Raw genomic sequence first — 24,206 nt, 5'->3', positions numbered from 1 at the left:
GGAGGAGAAAAGGAAACTCCAGGAGACATATCATTACAATTAACATTGTGTGGCTAATAGAAGACATGAAATGTTTGTTTTATTTGTTGTGAGAAACACATCACTTCATCAAATCCAATACTCCCCTTACACCCCAATAGACACCCTCATAATAAAATCTTGCTGAATACTGCATGGGAATTACAATGAGAGGGTAACTTTTTCAGAAGAGCAAATTAACCAGCTTTGGCAGAAATTTCAATGGGAGGCTCACATATAGCTATTAAAATATTGCATGGAAGCTTTTTTGCTTGACAAAACACTGGGAGACTAATCAGGACATTCTCTGAAATTTTTGTTGATTTTGATTTTTCATTTTGTTCATGTTACCACAAAGCCACTAAACAGAAACATGGAGCAATTCCATTACAAAAGGAGCAGCCAGAAAAGATTACTATAACAATGTTAAGCCCTTTTTCCCTATTTATATTTGTTATTTCAGGTCTTTGTTAAGGGGTGGCTTTTGTGTTTGGCACTCGGTAGAAACCCAGAGAAACATGCAATGACTCAGAGTCTGTGGCTACAGCCGTTCTGCAAACACCTACACACTCTCCTAACTTGGTCCTTATGAATGAAAGATTCCACAGCTCTGTCCCTCAGCCAAGCACATGGATAATCATTTACTAAATGACAACCCCAACATCTGACCCCAACGTTGCTGGACATCTCTTATGCTTGTTTCACTGAGCCTTACTGACAGATCAGCTGAAGAAACTTGGCCATGGGCTGAGGATCATGCCAAAAGCAGGATTTATTTAGTTTAGATGTGTAAAACTTTGTTCAGGGTACCCGGCCATCTACCATACATGTTCATTCTTTGCTCAGTTTTGTCCTCCAAAGCCTGAAGATGGCTGTCATACCCATCTATTCTAACACTGCTGCTGATCTGTTCTGTATTTCCTCCATGCTACCAGTCCCAGATGACAGCCCAGGCCACTGCATGCGCTTGGCCACTGCAGGAGCAAATGTGTTATTCAAAAATAAAATTAAACAGCAAGTCTCACACTGAACTCCTCATCCTCTTTCACATCCTAGCTTCCATCAAAACATGTGCTTTTTGGCAGTGCTGTAGCATAAACAGGGCTATATAGTGCCCTATAAAAACTGCTGTGAGCTCTCCCTGCAATGCCATTAGAAGTGCAGGCTGTTAGCACACTGCTGGCCCTACAGCTCCCCTCCTAGTTTTATGTACTGGAGATGGAATTAAAACATCACTTTGTCTCTGGAGTTTATAAACAACAGAGGGAGTAAAAAATTGGGTGTTCGCTGAAGGAAAGACAGTTGTGTATTTTTTCAAGCTAGCCAGGGGCTAGAGAGATGTCTGTGAGAGTGGCAGCTGATATGCATCAGGCAGCAGCACGTTCTGGCCAGTGGCTGAGTCTGTGACTGATATTTTCTATTCTCCTTCTAAAAGAGACTGTTGTATGCATTTGTAAGAGTGTTTGTGCAAACAGTTATTTTATTACTCTGACATTTTCACTAAAATCAGCAGGACTATCCACTTAACCTGCTAAGATCAGGCCTTAGTGCAAAAGGGTCGTTACTTTTATCTTTACCCACAGCATGTTTCTGCATCAAACCAATATAATTCACTACATCATCTGCTGCAGCTAAATGAAGTTCTAATGAATGACAATATAAATTTTTGTATCAGCAGTGAGTTTCTCAAATTGTGTTTTTTAGTTTTAACATTTTCCTATAAATTTTTCGGTAAGAACTCTTCAAGAAAATGAAATGCTTTGACTGAACATTGACATTTATGGACTTTTCATTGTAACTCCATCAATTAAGGATTATATAATTTTGAGTGTAAATTTTCTATCTTAAGATGTATTCAAATATATGAAATTTACATACAAATATGCTTCAAATGAGCAAACAGTTACTTCCAAATGTATCAGAAACAAGAACTATTTTCATGAGGAAATTAAAAGTGCCAATTGCAAAACAGTAAATGAAATAAAAAGTTGTGACTTAAAAAATTAACAGATAACAGAATATTTTTAATGGAGGTTGCAGGTGGGGCCTGTATTTCTTTTAACAGGAGAGAAACAACTAAAAAGTCACTGTTGTTGCTTTCTTAATGGCAGTAATTTTTAAAAAAATCCTTCTTTGTGCTGGGAAAGATTTATGTTGAGGATCAGCCTGAGAAATAAGTGAGGTATCAGCTTGACATCTTGAAAACAAAACACCACAGCAATATTTTTCCATCTATCAACTTTTTTTTCCTACAGTGGAACTTCCCCCTGCTGATGTTTGCATGGAAGATTGCTCCAGCTCTGTGCTGTGGCAATACAGTAGTTATTAAACCAGCAGAACAAACACCACTCAGTGCTCTCTATATGGGTGCCCTCATCAAGGAGGTAAGAATAATTGAGGGGAGTGATGTCTGTCTCTCCCTGAAGGGAAGGAACTACCAGCACATGCCTGGTTTAACATGCTTTATAATTTTTCCTAAGTCATGCTTACCTTCATTTATTCCTATTTTGACAGGCTGGCTTTCCACCAGGAGTTGTCAATATTTTGCCAGGATTTGGTCCAATTGTTGGTGCAGCCATAGCCTCTCATGTTGGCATTGATAAAATTGCTTTCACTGGATCCACTGAGGTAAGAGGATTCACACATTACTGTAAAATGGGGAAAAATACTTCAGTGCTTGTACTACATCTTTTACTGTCACTGAATAAAAGAGTGACATCTAAATAACAGTGGTCTGTCCTTCCCAGCTAAACTTACGTACCACAGTACTTCCCAGGCACAAATGGCTCCTTTCCTCCAGCCCCTGCTGTGCTCAGCACCTCAGCACAGGAGATATGCCTGGAAAAATATTGCTGGGATTTCCTGTGGGCTTATGAGGATGTGAATCACATGCAAGTAGGCAGAACATCCCGTGTATATCATAGCACACATAAGGGCTGCTTTAACATCCATAATTTGTGTATCCTGCTGTACTTGGGGAGAAGGGAGAGGAAGGGGGTAAATTGTGCAAATACACTTCAACTTTGATGCTGCATTCAAGTATACTGAGGATGAGGAGGAGGCCTAAAAAGGAAGGAATGCAGGGAGAAAAAGAGATTGTCCAAGGCGTCTGCTCCCAAAATGATGGAAAGAAGCTGGCCAGAGGATAAAGGGAGTCAGTTGTCTCCTGGATGCCAAGATGTCTTGCTATGAGTCTATGCTGCAGATGTTAGAGAGGGGGCTCACTCTGAAGATGAAGGCTGCAATCTACAGCAAGACTAACCCCCAAAACTCTCATCACGTCTTGCTCTCAAATATGTGCCGAGCTGGCTGTTATCAGGGTTGGGGTGGGGATGACAGAGGTACTCCAGACTGAAGTCACAGGAGAAGGGGCCTTATCTCATCGTCTGAAGGCAGACAGAAAGGAATCTCTGTGGGAGTTTCAGGGCTGGTTATATTTAGAGAGTGCTAAACCCAGCCCTTTTCAATTCAAAATCTGACAAACTATTGTATGGAGGGAGCTAAACCCCAGGGATCCAGTGTCTCTTTGATATGTTTGTCTCCCACTCGTGGCAGTGGAAGACTTTATGCATCCCAGGGATACTGCTCTTCACAGTGAGGCAATTTGTTTTTTGATTTGCATCGATAAATCCACTGACCATGCAGCCCTGCTAGATATGTGTGGGTATCTCCCTGGTGGGCTCAAGGATTGCAGAGACCAGCTCAATTATTTCAAATAAATTATTCTAGTGGAATTATTCTGTAATTGAGTTTGCAAGTCACACACAAGCCTAAATTACCAGTAAAATGTAGCTGCAGTCATATGCCTAATTTGCACACACTGTTGTTTTGCAATTACTATATGCCTGTATATGATTTTTTAATGACAACTCCAGATTCTAATATACACAGGTAACATTCCAAGTCAATGGCTACATCAGATTTCAAATTATTCTATGGAATTACTCTAGTCATTACATCTCCTGTATCCAATTAAGATTAGCATCCTGGAATATTGAAAATTTTAATATGAGCTGATTGCCCCCCATAAATTAAGTTGAAACAATTGTTTTCATAAAGATATGTGGTCTCTGTTTAAGATAAATATTCCATTATACAGGATGTTGCACTGTTTGGAAGAGGAAAAATACAGATGGGTTAGGTTTCAAAGTTGTCTCTTGTAGCCAAAATAAATTTTTATTGTAGTTCCAGACAGCTTTAGTTTTAATAGGCGTTTAAACTCAAAAGCTGTGGGTTTTATACTAACTCAGTGCCTACCTTTGAAAGCCTTACTAATAGGAAGTGAAAAGCATTACAGAGATGAAAAAGCAATTCTCTAAGAACCTAAAGCAAGAACAGATGGATCGTTTTAATGCAGAGTTAGTGTAAACTATTCCATATTGTTTCTGATTTCCTGTAACACTGAATTTTTGTAACAGCAAGTCAACATTGTAACATTTTAAACACTGTGTTCTGATATGAGTCGGACTATAGTCTGACTTCTCCAAAACAGATTTCAATTTCTGGTGAAATAATAATGGAGATATTTTGTCTCTCTGGTACTTGTCTGAAGCATGTCAACTGTACACTGCAGTGATGTGGATTTCCGATAGCCATTAGGTGTATAAACACCACACATTAACTTCCATTCCTCCCTTCCATCCATGTGCTAGTTTAGGCAGTTCCAACTTGGGCAAGTTAATGACAAAACCTGTAAGTACAAACACAGAGATCTTCTAATAGAGATTCTGAAGCACAGGTATATCTCAAGTTTTCACCACGAGGTTCTTTTATATAAGTTCTTTACCTTTGAAGTATACTTATAGCTAATGAAAACTCCCCATTTGCCTATAAAAATCACAAAACTGGGCTATTATCTATTTCCTGCAGAATTCTTGAAAGGCAGAAAACAGGCTGCTTCTCCTACAAAAACAATTGAATGCTAATGTATCCCAAAATTTGTAGAACCCAATCCATAGAAATATGAGCCAAAAGGCCAAGTTCATGACCTTAACTCAATAAAGGCTGACACAGCCACACCACAGAGCCCTCCAGCCTCGCACCTTATCTTGCAACATGACCAGGAACAGATGCTCACAGAAGAAGAGAGCATGTGTAGAGTGATCCTTTCCTTGCTGCAGCCTCACAGCTTCTGACAGTCAACGACTTGCAGACTTCCTGGGCCCAAAGGTGCATGTGGACACTTGTGTTTCATGTGCCAATGGCCTTGTCACCCAGACATTAGTCCAGTACCTCTTGACTCTCCTGGTGACTGAGAGGCCTCAAGCCCATGCTCATGCAATGACAGCACAGAAACAGAGCTCTCCAGGGTGCACTCTCTTCTCTGGTTTTTAGTTTTTCAGGTGTTCTAATTTTTTTTTTAATACCATTTACTTTTCACACACTGCTCCCCAAATTAATATGTGAAAAATCATAAAGAGCTCTTTTTCTGTGGTACCATTATTGTTTGATTTCACTTCTCTCCATCTTTCCTGTTGCCCCTCCTTTTATGGGTTAACTTACACACATTAAAAGAAGAGTCTGCCAACTCTTTCATCCCTCAGCCTACCTGCTTCTTATGAAACACCTGCCATGGATCACCTCCCTCTCCCAGTCCCCTAGTGCATGGATCTCAAAACTCTTCCCTCCATAGCTCACTAAGAAGGGGAAGGGTTCTGCAAATACCTGGCAGGCTATGGATTTCACTCTGACAACTGTCACACTGAAAGAAATAAAATCATACTGAGTATGAAAGCCCACCTAAAAATACTGTGCCTCCTTAGATTCCAGTAGCTTTCTTGGCTTCTCTGCTTGCTTCAATTCACTCTTCAGCAGCCTGTTCGGTATGGGCATTTTAACCAAAATGTTTATTTTTACTGTGTTGGATTTAGTGAACCAGGGCTAATCCATGATCCTCCTTAATTACAGCAATCTCCTCTCAGGCTTCACTGACACATTTTTTCCTCATCTTCCACAATCAGATGAAACTTAAACAGCCATAACCAAACTTTCTTCCAGCCAATACGACCATGTTAACAGTTCCTCCTATCCTTTTCCTACCTTCCCTTGAAAGTTCATAATCAATTTACATATCTCATTACATCTTACTGAATTTCTCCTTCATCCTTCTGGTCCCAAGCTGCAGGGTGAAATTCCCACTCACTGGGACCATGGCAGAGGTACTGTAAAGCTCAGCTAGTCCCACTATCCCTGTTGTTTACTGTACATGCCTTTTCCTTTTGCACTGGCCTCTCTGCCTCAGCTTATTCACTGTTCCATACATTCTTGTCTGACTTCCTTTAAAAAAAATTACCAGCAACAATTTAATTAAAAATAGAAATTTATGATTTCTGAGTTTAAGAACAGATCCAAACTCAGGATGTCTGACATTCCCATGTGTCTGCTGTTAGGCTGCAATGCTCAGAAGTACAGGAGACATTCTACAAGTCTCTTCCCCAGTGAAATAACAGTGGACTTTACGTATTTGCAAGGCAAATGCTGATGAGGGGACAATTTTCACATGTACCAGAAATGCAGAGAGTTTCTTCATATTACCTTCTTATTCTCTGAAAGAAATTTTGCTATGCAAAAGAGGTGAGAGGCCTTCAAATATTAGAGAAAAGTGGAGTAAACCAGGCTTACTCTTAATTTGCCTTTATTGCCACTCAAATCTGTGAGCTCAGTTAAGGCTTTGCAAATACAGCCATTTTAGTGCTGTGAGTTGTCTGCCCAAGTTGGTACCTGTGTGCTCCTTCAGAACTGGACCTGTGTGTGGGAATGGTGTACCCATAAGTTCCTGGTGCACAGGGAACAGTTGAGAGCAGTATGTTCTGGGTTTAAAATTAGAGATGATTATAGAGAGTAAGAAGTTACAAATTTTTTAAATGCAGATTTAAAGCCCTGCCTGGGATAAAAATTGTATTTTGATTGTTGCAAAAGTTTAGTGAGTTCTAATAACTTCTGTTCAAAACCAAATGTGTAACCTCCAAATCAGAGTGACTTACAACTCCCTCCAGTTGTTAAATGCTCTCAAGATGAGAATTATAGATAGCACACAAAACATTTGAAGTTCTGGCCAACAAGAAATGTATCCTAAGTGGCTGGTTTCCACTTTGTTCAAACTATGACCCATTAAAATGCAGACAGATTTAAGATAGGATTCGGGTCTGTGTTCAGGCAGTTCTGTAGAGTAACCCAAATAAATATCCAACAAATTGGTTTGGATGCCTGTGTAAACAAAAGGTCTATAAACAACTGCAATAAACCCCAGCAAAAGAGTCTGCATTTTGCTTGGCAGAATGTTTTCTTTATGCACTTAGATTAACAAACCATGATCTCATCATTAGTCAACAAGATACTAGAGAGACCATCAAAGCAAACTACGGGAGAGTTGAGATTGATTCATGCCAAACAAATGTTTGTAGCTAACAGCTGTATTACCACTGATTCTAATTTACTCAGCAGGATTCTCCTTTCATTTCCGAAGTGAGATGAATGTCACAATGCATGATGTAGACAGAATGTCTTCCTACTGCACGGGTAGTGAGTTGTATGAGCTCTCCTGGAACATGCAATCTCTTGCTGGTTTTAGGCTTCATGAAGAATTGCAACCTGACATTTTCTACTTTAGCAGTAAGAATCCTAGAGGTGATTTGACCTGTTCTGAGAAGTTTGTGAGCTTGTGGTGCTACACACATGCCCTGTGTCAGGATTTAGGGAGGCTGCATTAGCAGTCATTCCTGCTTCTGCAGAATCTTTTGGGTCATATCTTGGACAGCTTGTGCCTTCTGAATGAGAAGAAGTTGTTTCCCTTTTCCTTCCTTTGTGTTTTTGGTAGCATTTAGGAAGCTGTCCTTGGGCAACTGTTGTGCCTCTTCTGCCTATGAAAGATGCATGTCAAAAGGATTCACCTCCTTAAACCCAATACAAATAGGATGGTGTATCAGTCCTATCAACATTAACAACAGTTTAGCCACGGACTTCCATGGAGCCAGAACTTATTCTAAGGGACAAATGACCCATTTATAGCTTAGGATTCTCTCCAGGAATTTGTGTTTGGATTGCCTTCTCACTTGTGCTGCTATTCAGTATGCTATACTATTCAGTATGCTTTTTCCAGGGCTGCTCCTCACACAGGGCATTGCACAAATAAAGCTGCTCTTCTTTCTGCCAGTATTTCAAATTCACTTGTCCTTGCAGGAGACTCACCCTGAACATGACATGAGGTTCTAAAATGTTTCTCAGAAAGATTTTGCATATAATCTGGAATTCATAAAAAATAAGGCAGACTGAGTGAGCAGCAGCATGGGTTTGAAGGTTTTGCCAGAATACTGACATCCAGTGCCTCAACAGCTGGAGAGAAAAATCTGTACTTCCAGAAAACATTGAAAATTTCTGTCTGGCCACACCATCTCCTCAAAACTTAATCACTCTCTTGTAACTTAAACCACTTACTGTTTTTCAGATATTCTCTCAATATACCAAGGAAGGTATATAGGGTATTATTTAAAATGCCTAACTAACTGATTATATATATATATCTCCTCTGTCAAATTTTGCACTGTTCATGGAATATTTTAATCTACACATCTCCCTGTGCATTTCTTACCTTCACTGTCTTGTCTGTGGCAGAGTCAAGAAAATGACCTGCTGTTCAGCTAGACTGCAGTTCCCCTACATTCAGGTGTTCCCTGATGACTTACTGTAAATCTGAGAGCAAAGGAAGGTTCAGAGCAAAAGAGAACCCAGGCATTCTAAATTAGAGCTGATGAGGAAGTACCACAAACCTTGGAGGTTTGCTTTTGACTCATGAGACTTACAGTGCTTTAACATTAACAGGCAAACCCACCTGTACCACTTAGAAATACAGATTTCTGTCTGAAAACAGATATTTAATAGAACATGAAAAGCAACAAACTTTTAAAAATTTCTGCATTAAGTATTTAAAAATGCAACTGCGTAAGCCTGGTCTTGAGAGAGACATTAAACTTCCAAATACAGGAGGCATAAATAAACATCAAGTATTTTAGATCATGATACATTCTCACTGCCCAACGTCATACCATTCACAGTCCAGAAACAGACCCTTCCAGGACTATCCTTCAAGTAGCTTTGTTGCACAGGGGTGCCTCAAAATACTTTTAAAATCTTTGTTGTTGTTGGTTTGCATAACAAATTGTTTTCTTTGAGATGGACCAAATTACATCTGCCTCACCCTCTATGCAGCTTACAAGGTTATAGTACTTCACAAGCTATCCAGGGATACTCCTGATATCAATCTTGAAGCCTATTCAAAACAAGGATGGGGAGTGAGGGCTTTCTCTGCCAACATTCCTTCTGAATAATCACACAGCTCCATTATCTGTGGGGGAGTCCTTTCTTCCAGCGTTCCCTCTCCAGGCTGTACTGCCTGTTGGGATAGAGCTGAGAGACACTGCAGGAAGCATGTCCTGAAAGACCGTGCAGATTGCAACACTATCACTTATTCCTTTCATGCTGTCTTTCTCCATAAAGAGAGGGTCTACCACAAAAGGCTGCCTTTGTCACTAAATAACCACGGTGCTGGTGCCTTCCCTAAGACTTTTCTCAACTTGTAAGTGCAAAGAGCACAATGGGAGTATAGTGAACAAAAATGCTGAGCAGCATAAGCCTCACCATCCTGATGTCTACACTGATCTCTAACAGGAAAGACACAGTAAAGCTTTCTATTAAGTTTTTACTTGGAAACTTGACAACAACTTCCCTGTATTAAAAAAATACTTCAGACTACACTTTCCAAATTAATTCCACTGTCTCAAAGCCCTTTGGATTTTAGTATTTGCCATATACACTATACTTGGACTTGCATACTTGTCAATCACTTGTTTGCACGGAATCCTTCCAAAATCTTTACTTACATGTACAAATGTGTTTTGACATTAAAGTAGAATGGAAGGCAGAGAGATGAGGGCTGGACACACTGCTCTGGCTTCCTTGGTCTGTCCTGCTCTTTGTGAATTTTTGAGGGGAAATAGCTGGTTGTTCGTTGGGAGAGGGAGGTTCAAGGCAGCGAGGGTGTGAATGGCATTGGCTGGCACTGGCTATAAACACAGAACTGTGGTTTCCAGTGCACATTTTCAGCACAGTTTGAGAGGCTGGAATTTCCAGATGACGTGCTCGGTGTATGTGGTGGGGGTGGAAGGCAGAAAGGATCCTTTTTTTTCAGGTTCACTTCTGGCTGTCAGTCAAACATAGCAATAAAATCAACTCCAATTAAGGGGATATGCAAGGAATTTCATGATAATGTCAACACTCCATTCCATCAATACAGGGGTGAAGAAAAAAAGCTTTTTCTTTTTTTTTTTTAAGAAAAAACCTCAGTCACACTCAACTGTGGTATCACCAGATAAACAGTTAATCACAAAGGTACATGAAGTGGTTCACAATTCCTTCATTATCCTGTGGGGTTTTTCCTTTGTTTTTTTTTCTTTGGGGGCCCTGGTTTCTGTTTCATTTGCTTTCTGATTACTCCAGTGCTGACTTAACTTTCTCTAGCAGACTGCCTTCAATTCTCTAAGAGGTTCAGCTTCTCATCCATTAACCCTTTGCTGCAGGGAATTTCACTCACATAACCTTAGAAACAGAAAACAGATAGAGAGACCAGAGTACTACATGGAGAAAGAAGTCCAGCTCTGGACTCACTCCCATCTCACTTCACCTCTAACTTTCTGTGTGACATTAAAACATGTCCTAGTTGAAATAAAGCACTTACCAATGTTCTTAGGCTTCTCAATATTCAATAGGTAATTTTAATCCTGTATTTTACCATGTAGGAGCCTAAATCTACCTGTGTTTACTTCCTTAGCTGAAAAATGGACACAGTGACACTAAAACAGTATAAAAGTTGATCTGTTTTGGATTTGTTGATCCAGGGAGAGGAGAATTTCCTGGGAGCACAGCTGCCCCTCCAACTGTATTGATGTGGAAACATGTCAAATCTGTAGCTGTCAGATTGCTACTCCATTTAATCTACTCTCATGTTCATTGGTGAGATCTGCAATTTGTGGCTGCTTCAGCTGACCCCACAATCTACAAAGACATTTTGGAGGTGATTTTGACCTCCTCAACCCATATTAAGATTATCTGTGGTGCAGCTGCAGGTCAGGTCTGGGATGGTGCTTTTGTAACTTCTTGCCCTACTTGGTATTCTGCTCTGTGCTGTTAATCCTGCAGAGGAGGAGGATGATTTCATCAGAATTTGACATATTCGACCTTGTGAACATGTTGGTGGTTTGGATGGAAGTAATTCTAGTAACGTCCATTTCAAATTTCTAATTCAGCCCTCCTAAAAGGCCCAAAAAGAAAACCCCAAACCATTTTAGCATAGCTACATATGGGTGAAGAATACACAAATTTTGTGCTGTGCCTTATCCCCTGTCAGTTTCTAAGAAAAAAAGAAAAAGGAAAGCTGTCCACTACTGATGAGAATATGTTTGGAACGAAGAACTTGCTGGCTTATTTAAAGCTCTGCTCTACTGATAGCCAACCTTGGCTGTTAAAATGAACTGTATGACTACATTCCCTGTAAAATGTGTCTCCATTTCCTTTCAGGTTGGGAAGCTGATCCAAGAAGCAGCTGGAAGGAGTAATTTGAAGAGAGTTACACTGGAGCTGGGTGGGAAAAGCCCAAACATTATTTTCGCAGATGCTGATTGTAAGTCAGCACTTCCATATTTTTCTTAAAAACATGTTTGCATGATGTCTTTTTCCTTTTTTTTTCTTTTAACTAATTTTAGGGCACAATTTTCATACAGAGTGAAGTGAAGCAATACAGCTGTATCTAATGGCACTTTTCAGTCTTACAGGAGCAACCTAAGGTGTGATATCTTTTAAAAAAATACAACTTTTGAATCCAAGATTCACAGTCAACAAGAAAGCAGAAAAAATGTTATAACCAAGCATATAGACACGGTGTTTTTCACAGTCATAGTCCGACACATATTTGCCATCCTATGCTCTGCAGCAAGGTGATTTCGTGCTTTAAAATTGGAAATTCTGTGATTTTTATTGTTTCACAGCAATTATAAAAAGGGAGGTCTTTTATGTAAACTTGACTTGCTAATCTAGTCAGTGCAATATTCCTTTGTTAAGCAGCTATAAGGGCAGATTATTCCATTAAAATTTTTTTCACAACTCAAGAATTGTGTATTGAAATATCCTCACTGCCACTGTCAGCAGGGAGCTGAAAATTTTGGCAGATGTATGATGTTGTGCAGCTGAGATTTTTGGCACCTGAGAAGGTACAGGACAGCTGTTTAGGATAGGACATAAACACAAACTGGAAGTTTCTGCTTAAATGATCAGCAACAAAATAGTTAAAACATTGATATCTAAATTGTCAGCAGGAGGTTTTGAAGTTAACACCCCATCAAGATGAATGAGATGGTTCACACCTTGCTCTGAGCTCTTGTTTCAGGCTGTTTCAGGCACACTGTACTCAACGCCTTTTCTGAGAACTTTGCAACCCCAGTAAATAGACATAAGGATTTGGTCTTCTAATTTAAAAGGGAGAAGTGAATAGATTGATTCTGAATAGCATGAATTAAAAGAGTTGGTTACAATCCTGTATCCATTTTCAAAACTTCTCAGTATCTGAAAAACTAGGGAAAACTTGACAACTTCCAGCAGCTTTTCTATGTAGAAATGCCTTACCAAGTTGAGGATTGAAATTTCAGCCACAGTCATCCTGGTAAGCTAAAAAGGCTCTTATCAGCTGGAACCAGATGCAGATATTACAGCCTTCCTCCCCAGTTCCTCATCTCCACCTCCCACCAGATATCACCACATCTCAAATGTCCCTAACCTACCAACTCAGACTGGGTCGCCTAAACATTTCTAGTAGAGTGATATGTGCCAGGGGCAGGTCTGTGATCTGACCTTCCACAGGAGAAGGACAACTGCTCTCTGGTCTTTCCACAATTACCACCTCCAGCACTTGGCCTAAGATTTAGACTTCAAAGCTATGATTATTTAAAAACAGCAATTCACTCACTCTTCCAAAGGAGTGTTTGTTCTGCTTGAGGGACACTGTGTGCCAGAAGTTAGCAGAAAGCATGATAAAGCTGTTGAAGGTTTAGTGCACCACAAAAACAGAGAAAAATGGTTAGAGGCCTTCATGGTTAAAAAAAAAATTAGCAATAGAGGAAGAAACATAAGTTAATCACAGCTATCCACTAGTGTTTTCAATCTCCATGGAGCTGCCAGGGAAAATTTGAAAGTGGTCCAGGAAACACCCCATATAATTTTTCTAAAGACCACAACTGAGGGCAGAAAATGACATTTCTGTTAGACAGAGTTGTCTAGAATGTGCTGAAAGTAAAGCACTGCTGCTTTGTTTAGTCCATAAAAGATTATACTTTAAGCAATGTTCCAGAGTGCTACAGCTGGTAACAGAGGTATTACAGTGCTGTAGGGCATCACTGGTTAGGGATGAATTCATTCTTCTTGTCTAGTCAGTTATTACACCCAATGTAAGAATGTGGCCTTGAATGTCTCATTATGACTGGATCCTCTCTCCTGCTTGGACCGAAGGTGTTAGTTGTACCTCCAAGAAAGTTACAGTAGAAATCAAGAGTTGATTGTTCTATAACTGACCTATAATTTTAAACCCTTACCCAGTCATATGCATGGGCCAAGAAGCTTCTGTGTTGCAGAAAAAGCATCTGGCTTTTTGGAAAGGACAGGTCTTGCCATTATCAAAGGCAAATTCTCCCAAGTATTTGGTTTGCTGTAATTCTCACACATGAAGTATTAAACCCAGTGGCAGCTTGTGATCACAGACAAATTTTCCCCTCCTACAGTCACCCAGTCAGATGTCTTTATGTGGGGCACATCCTGCTTCTGAGGCTCTCTTAAGAGTTTTACTTGATGAATGACATGTTGCTGGAAATAAGACACTGGTGAAGTTGTTCTTGCATACCCTACTCCTATTGACTGCCAAAGCAGTGTATTAATTTCTCCTGGGAATCATCCTCATTTATGACCTGAGACAACTATAGTATGTTATGATTTAGTTTTATTTAGCCAAATCCTACTTCTGAAGTTTCATGGATGTGGTACTGTGTCATACACACAACACTGGTGCAAAGGCAGATTTTCCTGTGGTGTTCCAGTGCAACATGTGGTGTCTTGGTTTTTCAGTGGACTACGCTGTGGAACAAGCTCACCAAGGGGTCTTCTTCAATCAAGGTCAATGCTGCACTGCCGGCTCACGGGTTTATGTGGAAGAATCAATCTATGAAGAGTTTGTTAGAAGAAGTGTGGAACGTGCAAAGAGGAGAGTTGTGGGGAGTCCTTTCGACCCAACTACAGAACAAGGTCCACAGGTAAAGGAGTAGGGCTTTGGCCCTACAGCCCAGGAGGTGCCTGGAGATGTCTAAACTCCACTAAGGCATAGGGCAGTCAGTGCACACTCACTCATGGTCTAGGGTAGCTGACACGATACATATTTTCAAGATTAAAATTCCAAAGGAGTAAATAGTCTGTTCAGCTCTGAGGTGTTTCTTGTTAAATAAAAAAATCTCAATTTAAACACCAATATTTGCTTCCCAATTTTAAGAGCAAGATTTAGATCTTCAGCCCCCAAAATATAGCTGTAAACTGGGAGAAGCTCTCAAAAGCATCTGTGAGCACTTACTTTCAAGAACTGTCTACAACCAGTGTAGATGCTTGTAGATCCAGAAATTCTAAGCAAAAGATGGGCATAATCAGAAATAAATCTTTAGCAAATGTTCCTGCCACTAATAAACAGCTGGGCTTATAATATTTTCAGGGAGTTAACCTGGGATAAAAATTAATGAGCTGCTTTTTTTTTTGCTTATAAACTAGATTGTTTAGCAAGAACATGGGTTAAGCCACAAACATTAGATGACACATCCTTAAGAAGTCTGAGCCCTAGGTTATAGGCAGCACCTGCTTGTAGAACTTTGGTATCCACAGCTCAAAGAGTAGTAAATGGAAGCATGAACAGACTCACTGGAACATGACCTGCCTAAAAACACCTGTTTGGACTCGATTGTCAAGTACATGGTCTGCACATCCAACAGCTTCTTCTCTCTTTCAGATTGATAAAAAACAATACAACAAGATCTTGGAACTGATTCAAAGTGGCATTACTGAAGGAGCAAAACTTGAATGTGGAGGAAAAGGGCTGGGAAGAAAGGGCTTCTTCATTGAACCTACTGTGTTTTCCAACGTAACAGATGACATGCGGATTGCCAAGGAGGAGGTATGCACACACATGGGCAAGATCCTCTGAGAATGTCCTAAATATTACCTTTTTTCTTTTGTTTAATTCCTAAGACAAAAGCTTCAGAGTGAAAATTACCACTAGATTAAAAAAAAATAAATATTTTCAGAACTCCTTATGCACACAGCAAGTGACATCAGCTGGGTAAGGAAGCACAGTTTTTGTCACTGACTGCAAGGTCTAAGACATCAAAGAGGAGATGTGGGTAGAATGGATGAGTTCCACTGGGGCACCTGCTTTGGGAAATTCATGCAGTTTTACAGACAGATATTATCACTAAACTTTGCTGTGGGAAATTTTAAACAATATAAAAAGGAGAGAGAAGATAATTTGAAAAGCAGAATAAAACAAGAATAAAATGCCTGTGAGGGAGCTGTTTTATTAATTATTTATCTTTGTTGCAGATTTTTGGGCCTGTTCAAGAAATACTGAGATTTAAAACCATGGATGAAGTTATAGAGAGAGCCAACAATTCTGATTTTGGGCTGGTAGCTGCTGTCTTTACAAATGATATAAACAAAGCCCTGACAGTCTCTTCAGCAATGCAGGCTGGGACAGTCTGGTAAGCAGACGTTATCTCGTTCCCACTCCTGAAGATAAAGAGTTTGACTCACTATCATTATTTCACTTCAGTTTTGCACCCTTTGTTAGGGATATTTCTCCAGACCATCGTAGTGGTGAATCACTAGCCAAGCCATGGAACAGCTGTGGGGAGGTGTTGTGGTGCTCACTGCTGGGGAATGCTAGTGGAGGCTGGAAAGCACCTTGCTCCCCAGGAGCATGGCAGCCACTGCTGAGGCTTTACTGGAAACAAACAGTATAAATGATCCTTTCTGGGGAGCAAAGGAATCCTGGCAGCTTTCTGCTAAAGGCACAAAGGGTTGTGTACTTTCTACAACATTAAGGAACTGAGGGGACAACTCCAGTCTTTAGTAATAGGTAATGCCAACTCTAGAGTTTAGTAGCTTGTAATTTAATATGTCAAACCTGAGTAAAATAAAGATCTGCAAGAAATTAGGGAGAAAAATGGCAAATTGAAACCTAACAGCTCTTTGTTATAAACTGGCACTGAGGTTTGGCAGCAGATTAACAGTTCATACCTGAAGCTGTGTCCAAGCGTATGGTCCTCTCGTCTGGCCCTCACAGGTCAAATCCAATTCTCCCTAGGAGTAAGAAGCAGAATTTTGGTTTTGTAGCATAAATCCTTCATTTGTTTTCAACATGAAACAAGTTTGTTATTACTGAGAGGTATAGAGTGTCCTTAGCTCCACAAGCTTCAGCCTCTCTCTGAGTTATCCAAAGGTCTCTCTGGCAGTGCAGCTGGACTTACTGCCTCTTCCTTTACAGGATCAATTGCTACAATGCCTTAAATGCCCAAAGTCCTTTTGGAGGATTCAAGATGTCTGGCAATGGGAGAGAGATGTAAGTATTACACTGCTGTTTTCTAAATTGTTTTCAACTCTACAATTTAATAAACATTAGTGAACCTTTCCATGCAAATTAAGATCCAGAAATTTTCCAACCTGAGAATCAGGGCATAATATAAGGTGACCTTTAATCATTGCCAGTTCTAAATGCAATTGATCTGCATGGTAAGACCACTTTTTTTTTTTTTTTTAAAACATTGCAGACTAACTTACTGGAATTCTCTTCTTATCTTGAAAGGAACTGGACATTTCTGAATATTTTTCTGAACTCGTAACCTGTGCTTTCTGGAAGTATTCTTTAGCCATATTAACCATCACTTTTCAGAAAGACTCTCTCTTTGGTGTTGCCAAGTGCTTGTTGACTGGTTTGGTGTACTTGTTTCAGAGTTGTTTTGCTATATATTGTGCCTCTCTTGCTAGTTTTTCCTTTTCTTCAGTTTTCACTGTATTTATTAATATAGGTGCATCTGAATTTTATAAAAAAGTTATCAGCTTGCAGATTTTTAAACAATGTTACATTGCTTAGAGAAAGTGAATTTATTTACATCCCTTTGAAAAAAATCACTTCCCATTACAAAGCTTTCTGTCTTTCTTATTCCATTTAACACTAAGTGCCAAATATTTTGAAATGGAGCTGCACACTCAAATACTGTCCCATGTACCTAATTTAAAGTCTTACGAGTTTCTCATTCTCCTTACAATCACAAGAAAGTTTAGCAATTGCATCAGCCCCAGATTGGTTACATACCAAGGATTCAATTAATTTCTGTGCAGGAGGCATGTGTACCAGATATGTCTCACCTAAGTTTTCAAAATAGCTTATGGCTAATGGCAAACTCAGCAGTAAAACTAAAGTAAGGTCAAACTCTTTAAAACTTTAAATATGTTGAAGTATACAACTTGATCTATAAAATAAGCTCTATGTAGTCTGAAGTATTTTCCCTCGTTAGGGAGTACTTTGAATAACACATTCATACTATTCACATTCATGAGTTATGAGGTGATCTCACACTGGCATAAATATGTCAGGTCATCTAACTCTTATCATTGTGAAAATATTCTAAAACTACTAAGCTTGATAGAGCACATGAGTAACTTGACACCCAGGGGTGACCCCACTGACTCCAGGGAGGTTAAACTGTGTAAGCAAAATATTCACATATTGATGTTGTAGAGTTCTTGAAAGGGGGGAAACCCAGGCAGCACCCCAGCTCTCATGGAAAAATCTATGGTAATTGCACACTTGGTTCCCACTACAGTTTTGAAAGTATTCATCATAAACAATAAATGTTTGGAATGGCAATAATCTCCATCTCACAAAGATGCCCGAAAACCTACCCATGAGTAATTATTCTACTCCTTTCAGAACCTCTTTGATCAGATATCACCTTCTAATTCACCTCCTCCACCCTGCTTTAATACCTGCATACTTTCTTATTAAAATTCCAGTTTCCTAGATTCTTGTTTTAAAGGGATACATTTTACAGCATAAATAATGTTGAGTGGGGCAGTTAATGAAGAAAAAGGAAAAAGTGTCTACATATAAGTGTGTCATTGCTAAGCTGACACTATGCTATAGCCAGATCATAAGTGGACCACTGTGCTGCCTGTGCCAGCACTGCATTATCTGAGACTTGTTTTGGTCCTGCATCTAAATTCACAGGTTTTAATCACACATGGTCAAAAAATGAACACAAAGTTGAGATCTGTGATACTCGTTTTACACTCCCACAAAATGTAGCAGGGTATGTGCATCCTGGTGGAGAACCAGAACTCATGTACAAAATACAGGTGATTTCTCTTTGCTTTAAGGCTACTTACAATATTCTTGTATTCTTGAAAGGGTCTAAAAGACATGGGTTTGGGGATTTCTTCATTTATGCATCTTTAAAGCTTCTTATCACTATCTGGGAGATGTAAAATTTAACTCCTGTAACTAAAAATTGAGTGATTCACACCAGATAGCCACATGTGGCCATTTTATAATAGAGTTCCCTAAAATTCTGGCCTCTGTCCAAATGTCTTCAAGGGAAGGAAGTGCCATTCTACTTCAGATCTCTCCTTTAATGTCATAGGAATTATTATTGTCTGGATAGCTCTGAGATACAGCAGTGCACACCTGCATTCCAAAAAACAAGTGCAAGCAGGAAAATGGCTTGGAGTTGTAATTCTTTCCCTTATCTTTTTTTTTTGTCTTGGACTGAGGGAGGAAAAATAAGTATGTAATACTTCTTTTTAAAAAGCATTGTTTTCCCCTTCTCTCACACCTACACAACGAAGGGACAGCACCATGCAGACTTGACCCATGGGTTCCTTCCTTTTCACAGACACAACCTTTGTTCTCACTCTGATATCAAACTGCAATCCAAGAAGACCCAGAGTGGCCACAGAATAATGGTTTGCTCCCTGTATTAGGACAATCAAGCCCTTCAAATGAACACACAACTGACTTTTCTGCTCTGAGTGTCTGGCATAACCCATCTTCCTATTCAGCAAGTGCAGCTTTTTAACTTTTGAAAAAATACTTGCCTTACAATTCATCACAATTGTCCATTTCCAAACTTTTGCCCAGAAAACAAACATGCAAAGCCCTGAAGCCATGAGCTGAAGAAACAGACAATAAATGTCTCTAATTTTGTTTGGCGGAACAAGATGAGAAATGAAGTGGCATTTGGAACATACATAAAGTCTCTGGCTGCTGTGGCTGGGTTATCTTTTGGCTTGCAAAGATGTGTCCAATGGGTGTCAGAGCTACACAGCAGCCTGCTGAATCCAGAAACTTCCACACTGACACTTACTAGCTTTAGTTACTGGGCTCCAGGCAGCTCCTGCTGACACTTCCACTGAGCCCTAAGGGAATGCTTCTGATAAATAGCTGAGGTTTTTGGTCATTCTTTGGAGACAAATCCACCACTTTCTACTGAAAGCTGGGGTTTGTGTGGTCCAGATCAATGGGAACCTTTCACATGCAAAAAAATCTTCACTATTATTTGCTTGCAGGTATTTTAGACTCTGGTAAATCTTCAAAATGCCTTCTGAATTGTCAGTCTGACGTATCCCTTCCACTATATCACGTAAAAGGCTTACATGTTCGATAACAGGGACATCAGAAAGCTTTCTAAACTGCACATGAAGTGATATGGGCTGGTAAATACTGGTATTTCTGCTCAAATGAATTAACTTTCCAGGGGAGGTTACAGGAGTTTCACCCCAATGTTAGATTTTGTGTAACATCTGCAGTAGAAGTAAATACAAAATAGGTTATGCAACACTAGGGGCCTACAGAGGGGTTTAGTTGCCTTGAACAGTGGCCTCTCACTCCATTCTGAAACACTTATTAGAAGGAAGTTCTGAGGAAATCCTCTGAAATGTTCTTTATGGTTCAGTTGGCATTAAATCCTGCACAGGAGAATCCAGAGTGAAGGCAGTGTCAAATAGTAAACATGGTAACATCATGTCAATGCCAGCATGTTTTAGATTTTAATACAAGTAATAGAGCAATACTGGGTGGTTTTTAGGGGTGGGGATAAAAATTCAACCAAGAAACAAATGTCTGTAAGAGCTCATGCAAAAGAATCCTCATTGAGTTAATATGGAAAATGTACTGTACTTCCAGACTTGGACTGTACCTGTTTTGAGGTGGGGACAATGTTTGCTTTACATACACAGCATGTGGAAGGCAGATTATAATTTAACTAACGACATAAAGAGATTTCTCTATTACTCAAAATAAGCCCAGCAAAATGGAAATACCTGTACTTCAGAGAAGAGCAGCGTAAGTCCCAAGAAGCCAATGCATCATCCCAATGCAACATCCAATCTAAACCTGAGCAGAGTGGCCAAAGAGATGAGGCAGGCTGCAGCTGACTAAAATAAAATTTTAATAGCATTCAGGAACACCCACTTTTTAAGCATAATCTCTCCAGAGCAGAACATGTAGCCTGCAGAGCCATGTGTCAGATGACTGGGACCTAGTAAGTGGCTGCTCTCTAGCAGTATGGAGGATCTTACATAAAGTGTTGTGCCAGGGCAAAACGAGGAATTCTGCAGGGAATCATAGAAGGGACTCTGAGCAAGCTGAATTCTCTTCCACATTATGTGCAAATGATGATTTCTACTGCTGGATATTTTGTTAGGGAGAAAAGATCAGTGGCTTAGGAGTCAAGGTCATCTTTATCCATGGTTGTGAGTAGTTCCTTCTGCATTGTCCTCAGTGTGGACCTTACCTTTCTTGAGTGCAAATATAAGCAGTAATTTCAGTGGCCAGTGGGGTAGGTCTTGGTGTTTGGACATTTTCAAAATCTAGAAAGGACAGAGAACATCAATTCACTCCCAACAGATCCATCAACAGACAATGAGTACTTCTGGGTTTAATGTTCTGTATCTCCCTATCAAATACTGGAGCCATCCATTGTTCTTTTGACCTAAACTGAACTGCAATTTTGGGTTATGTCTTAACTTTAACAAGAAATCACTTTGCAGATTTTTGCTCAATAAATAATAACACGGTATAAGCTGATGCTGCAATTTGTTTTTTAGGGGTGAATGTGGATTGAGAGAATATTCTGAAGTTAAAACTGTGACAATAAAGATCCCTCAGAAGAACTCCTAAAATGACAAAGGACCGTGTTGTGCAGAAGAGCACATGATGCCACCTTCTCTATTCCTTATGGAGACCAGCACTCAGGAATAAAAAGTGTTACACAATATATATTTAAGAAATTAAGTTGCAACATATATACTGGGCACATAACTGCGTACGTAATGCAAACCAACTCTGCATGTTTTCATAAAACTCTCCTGAGAATCTTTATAAAACAAATCATTACAAGAGATAAAATTGCTACTGGGCATCATTTAATAACGGTTCTAGCTATAAAACTGTTAAATGCAAATGCATGCACACACACATTTATCTCTTCTTTAAATAAACAAAATAAGTCTTATTGCTTTCAGGTTGCCTTCTCAAATGGACCTGCCTTGTACTGACGTTGTAGTTTCAATCAGGGCTCTACAAACCAGATTTTACCCAAAACACTAGCAATGAACAACACAAACAAGTATCATTGATGTTTTTAAAAAATAAAAGACTCTGAATGGTAATGGCCCCAAACCTGGTATAGTGGCAACTTTCCAATTAGCATGCCCATGTAAAGAGGTCAGACTGGGAGGGAATCAATCTGCTACATGGACAATGAAAGCCAGATATTTACCAGTGAGATTTGGCTTTCATGACCCACAGCAATTTGGATTTCAAAGCTTATTTTCGTAATTACTTTATGTCTTATTATAAGCAAAAAGTCCTCCTTCACTTACAGGAACTTGAACGGATTTACCTGCCTGCCAAAAGAGCAAGGCCAGACAGGGTGGGTGGGTGTTAACGAGAACAGGAACAGATTCCAAGGCTTCACAGAGTATTTCAGCTTTCACTGCTTGTCTAGTTTTGTTGTTGTTGTTGTTGTTACTGTTGTTGCTTTCACCTTTTTTCTTTTTTTAAACAAATATATATGCACACACAGGCTCCATTTATTTCTCTGCTATTAAACTGCCTGTGATTACACTGGGAATCACTAAGTACTTGTGACAGCTTTTACTAAATGATGTCTTGCCATTCTCACCATCCTCACATCACTTGTGCACCTCAGGTGATGTCACTGGCTAGTACTGGCTTTTCAATTATGTTTGGGTTTTTTTGGCCCAGGACATAAATATGAGCAAGTTCTTTCAGAAGTGAGGTGTTTAAAGCCTGTCACATTATTACCTGCTGCCTACAGAATCTCTTCCAATCTATAACTGACAAACTAAACACTATCTCTTTCTTCTTTCCAGCTGCAGAGCTCATCAATTCCCCAGGTTTTTTAAAAGAGGTTTCATTTTATTTTTAGCTTAGACTTAAGAAAATCTATTTTAGAATTACAGTAAATTATCCACACAGTGTAGTTACATGATCTGGAGTGTAAGGACAGAATTGCAGCCTCAGGTGTAAGTTTTCCTAGCTGCAGAGTCTATGCTATGAACTGTTGAAAACTCCAGACCTGATCAGCAACTAACTTCTGCATGTTCTTAACTTCCTTTACTCTCTGAGGAATTCCTCTTAGATTTGAGGTTGTATGTGTCCTTCAGCATACTGCTGGATCAGGACAAGAGTCTCCAGCACTTTGTAGTGTGGTGGCCCTCAATATTTTGTAACTCATGTCAAACTGTGTATGTGTTTCTAAAGCAGTACGTATACATGTTGTTATTCAGAACTGATAGTACATTCACAGACATGGAGATAAATCAAAGTATTCCTGAGTTGTTAAATTCAAATGCCATATACTTCTACTGTAGTGTATGTCAGAGTGAAGAAAAACAAAATACAGCAAGTAAGAGATTAGTTATCTTTTAAACTGCAATATAAAATGTGAAAAAGGAGATTTTACTTCTTTTCTCCTATTTACTTAAGAAAGAAACTTCCTGTGCTTACAGCATTTACACCATGTACTCTTTTGTATTCTTTTCATGTATTTTGTATGTCTGTGCTTTATTCCCAATACATTCAGGTAAATAATATAGAGTTGCCATTTTTTTCAACCCTGTCACTGCAGCTCCATTTGATGTACATGGATTTGTGAAATCCTTTTTTAGATGTACCATCTGCATGGATCCAACAAAACATTTTTCCAGTCCCTGCAGCTTTTTGTTACAGTTTTTAATCATGTATATAGTTATATGTTATTAAAAAAGTAAAAGGATATTTTCTATGAAGTTTTTTCCATTAAAAAGGTTTAGAGAAAGACTTTAGACTGTGAGACTCCTTTATTGTTGACAGAGCTATAAAAATATTAAAAAAAATATTTTCTTAGCAAAAGATCTGCTCTCACAGTAGCTTTATTTTCATTTGCAAAAGTGAATGAAGTAGAAGGCCAATTACATTTTCTGGAATATTATTGCAGCTGTATGAAAACACTTGTGAATTGCAGATCTAGGTCATAGTCAAAGTTCATCCTCACCCTTATGGTCATAAAGTTTAGCTATGGGGCAGGTCTGAAGTCATCAAAACCAGTGGGGCACCCTTGCAAACTGCTGCATCACAGCTTGATTTTTGGATAATGTTTTAAAAAATCATGATGCCTTTTCTTTCTCTAGTAGATGCTTCACAGAGATTATTAAACTAACACTCAGATCTTTTATGGAGTGATAGTCTACTTATCTTTGATTTCAAATGTTAAAATGGGACAAGGCCAGACTGAATTCCCATGGCCAGGTACTTATACAGCTCTCCCTCATGCAATGCCTTTATTCCAGGTTACTTTCATTGCCAGGAACTGCATCCTTTTTTGAAATGGTACCTTTTTAGGTAAAGTAACTCCTCAGTTAATATGGTCAAGCTACTTCATTGTATGGCAAGCAGTGGTCATACCTCAGTGTCACAGAATAATCCTGTTGGTTTAATCAACACTCGACAGTCAATCACAATAAAGTAACTTGACTAGAATAGATAAAAGAGACTAAAA

General features: G+C 39.3%; 1 protein-coding gene across 4 annotated transcripts in view; it reads left to right on the top strand.

Annotated features, from left to right (window-relative positions):
• The window catches only part of ALDH1A2 (aldehyde dehydrogenase 1 family member A2), a 78,778-nt gene extending 55,289 nt beyond the window's left edge, over positions 1-23,489 (top strand). For all 4 annotated transcript variants that reach the window (XM_085070740.1, XM_085070741.1, XM_085070743.1 and 1 more), the window contains 8 exons: positions 2,274-2,402; positions 2,533-2,646; positions 11,587-11,689; positions 14,176-14,360; positions 15,098-15,262; positions 15,688-15,845; positions 16,631-16,705; positions 21,250-23,489. In XM_085070740.1, coding sequence (XP_084926866.1) covers positions 2,274-2,402; positions 2,533-2,646; positions 11,587-11,689; positions 14,176-14,360; positions 15,098-15,262; positions 15,688-15,845; positions 16,631-16,705; positions 21,250-21,322 — 1,002 coding nt within the window. In that variant the 3' untranslated portion in view covers positions 21,323-23,489. The remainder of the gene's footprint in view (positions 1-2,273; positions 2,403-2,532; positions 2,647-11,586; positions 11,690-14,175; positions 14,361-15,097; positions 15,263-15,687; positions 15,846-16,630; positions 16,706-21,249) is intronic.
• The last annotated feature ends 717 nt before the right edge of the window (positions 23,490-24,206 follow it).

Source organism: Lichenostomus cassidix, chromosome 10 (assembly GCF_008360975.1).
Source record: "Lichenostomus cassidix isolate B80296 chromosome 10, HeHo_3.0, whole genome shotgun sequence".
Taxonomy (NCBI): Eukaryota; Metazoa; Chordata; class Aves; order Passeriformes; family Meliphagidae; genus Lichenostomus; species Lichenostomus cassidix.
The sequence above is the reverse complement of the archived record's forward strand: the minus strand, read 5'-3'. Positions and strand labels throughout refer to the sequence as shown.